This window comes from Etheostoma spectabile, chromosome 10 (genome assembly GCF_008692095.1).
Source record: "Etheostoma spectabile isolate EspeVRDwgs_2016 chromosome 10, UIUC_Espe_1.0, whole genome shotgun sequence".
Classification (NCBI taxonomy): Eukaryota; Metazoa; Chordata; class Actinopteri; order Perciformes; family Percidae; genus Etheostoma; species Etheostoma spectabile.
Genome location: NC_045742.1, coordinates 1,514,597 through 1,517,093, shown reverse-complemented (window position 1 = coordinate 1,517,093; position 2,497 = coordinate 1,514,597). Strand labels below are relative to the sequence as shown.

The 2,497-nt window shown below is 46.9% G+C and overlaps 1 protein-coding gene and 1 long non-coding RNA gene across 2 annotated transcripts in view; both read right to left on the bottom strand.

Annotated features, from left to right (window-relative positions):
• LOC116696805 (uncharacterized) overlaps positions 1-2,497 on the bottom strand; it is a 451,372-nt gene that overhangs the window by 318,093 nt on the left and 130,782 nt on the right. The gene's annotated exons all lie outside the window — the stretch shown is intronic.
• The window catches only part of tenm1 (teneurin transmembrane protein 1), a 178,337-nt gene that overhangs the window by 163,376 nt on the left and 12,464 nt on the right, over positions 1-2,497 (bottom strand). The window contains exon 2 of the mRNA XM_032527961.1: positions 1,177-1,448. Coding sequence (XP_032383852.1) covers positions 1,177-1,393 — 217 coding nt within the window. The 5' untranslated portion in view covers positions 1,394-1,448. The remainder of the gene's footprint in view (positions 1-1,176; positions 1,449-2,497) is intronic.

The window sequence follows — 2,497 nt, the reverse complement described above, 5'->3', positions numbered from 1 at the left end:
AAGCATGTGTACCATTTGGGTTCATTAACAGCTGGAAGAAGAGAAGGAAGGAAAGGAAGGGAGGAGAGGGCAATATGTGACGGTTTGAAAGATGAAGGAAAATATGAAGAACATGGGCGGGGAATTAGAGGAGGAACAAATTGGCTGATTTTTGTCAGGAACACCATAATCCATTAAACACGTCACTGGAGGCAATGTCCCCCCTTAACAGTTGGTTACTTAGGTAGGGTATGCTATATATAACTCTGTTGCCCTAAGATGAACAGATGTGCTTTGCAGAACCGGCTGCCATTGACATTTCAAAGGCTGCTTTGGGGCATCTTTTGCACCTTACCATATGACACTGATGGCAGGGGATGTTGTTTGTTGTGGAAACAGAAAGGCCGTAACTGTTGAAAAAGCCAAGTGCTCTTTGACACCGCAATGCTGTGGAAGACTTGATGATGACTAATGGCCCTCAACAAGACGCTGCATGGCGAACAATACGACAAAATCCATAGAAGGTGGCATTCAAACTACAAAATCCCAGGAGCGGCTTCCTTGTCAGGACTTGTAAGTGTTGTGAATGGCTAATGTTTGTTGTTAGCATGGTGGGTAGGTCTTGCAGAGTAGCAGGAGGTTGGGGTAGCAAAGAGAGTATCAATTGATCATTATGAACCCTGCACAGCGGCACAGTCCTGATGAGGTGCGGCGTCTCTCTTAACACCACACATGGCCTGCATAAAGCCCATCCATCACAGCACGCGCTGGCCCATTTTTCCTCCTGTCACCGGCAGGGAAGAATTTTTCGGTGTGTATGTGTCAGTGTGCGTCTGTATGCGTGCCTATGTCCATGTGTCTGTAGCTGTGAGTGTGTGTGTAATGAAGGGCGGTGTTACACCACAGGTGAGGCCAGAGAGGTTTGGGGTTGACCTAGTTTAGCTGTGGGAGAGAAATATCACCTCCGTGGAGAAGAGGTAATTGGCTGCCTCCGACTGTCCTTCTGGCTCATTGTGGACTGTAATAGGTAATTCACAAAGGTCCTTTTAAAGACCTCAGAGTGTGCGTCTTTGTGCGTGCATGTGTGTGTGTGTCTACCATATGTGTGCCAGAATCCATTTGTGCAGTATTGGTACAACGGTGGATTTATATTTTCAGGTAAACACATCCAGTCTAAGCCTGCCCTGAGCGTGGTACCTGGCTGGGGTTGGCTGTAGTTGCTCTGTCTTTCCCGGTGTGATCCGAGGGTGAGGCGTAGCTCATGCGTGTAGTCGGGCAGGGTTTCGCGGGAGGTGTAGGAGCGATGGTGGGCGCGGCCGTCCTCACTCTCGTCAGACGAGCTGGTGTAGGACATCTCCATCTCATGGCGTCCCTTAGACAACGGCTGGTAGGGTTTACTGTCCATCTCCTCCATGGCTTGTAGGGCTCCACTTAGTCACTCAGCACAGCCACAGCACAGAGCACAGAGTCTGGAGGTGAGAAAAAAAGAGAGGGAGGCAGGAAAGGACAGCAGGGAGGAAGAAGGATGGGCCAGTGGAGGAAAATGAAGGGATAGAGGAGAAAAACAGAAGTCTGTTATTGAACACAGTGGAACAATATTGCAACATCTGCTCATTCCAATTACAGCGGACATTCATAAAGACTATTTGGCTCCTTTCATATTTCACACCAAAGGTTAGTTCCAAATCAATACGCTCAGAAGAGACCGCGATGCAGAACATTATGTCCGCATGTGTTTGAAGAGAAATTTGCCAAAATCAAGCACAGCTCTCCGTTCTGTCAGTTTTCCCCAGCTTCTGTAGGCTTTATCTCTCTTTCACAGACAATTATTGACAAGTCGCGGATAAATCAACAAATTTGTAGCCGAGCCCCTACGTCTGTCACTCTTATTAAACACTGGGACTCACCAGATTCCAAAGTAATGATCAAACACAATCACACACCAGTCTTTACAGTGTCATTGCCCTTCCAAATGGAGTAATGACAAATCCGCTCCATTCAGCTCAGATTATTTTGTTCTTCTCTCAACCACATCAAAATCTATTTTTGAAGACGTCCGGCACAATATGCTTATACCGCCATATCTAATGATGGATTGGGACAACGATTAGAGCACAGAAGAAGTGATTAGAAAATACTTCGTTCATATTAGTTCTCTTTTACCATGCCCTGCCCTAGGCCTTTCCAGCCTATTTCCTGCAGATATAAAGCTTCTAAATGGAGCTTGAGAGGGTCATTGCTCATAGAGACAAAGTGCTATGGTATTGACCTCTTCAGGGAGTCCTGTAGTCCATATATCAAAGCCATTAGAGCGTGCCTGCTCAATACCTCAGAGATCTGCAGCACAGGGTGATCACCACTAGTCTGATATAAGTTTACAGCTGACCTTTCTACCACTGCAGTAATGCTTTTATTTCACCTGAAAGACTCCTTCCCCTGTCCTCGCGCTAACCCTTCTCATTCCCCACATGCATGCACACGCACGGACCACACACATGACCACACACACACACACACA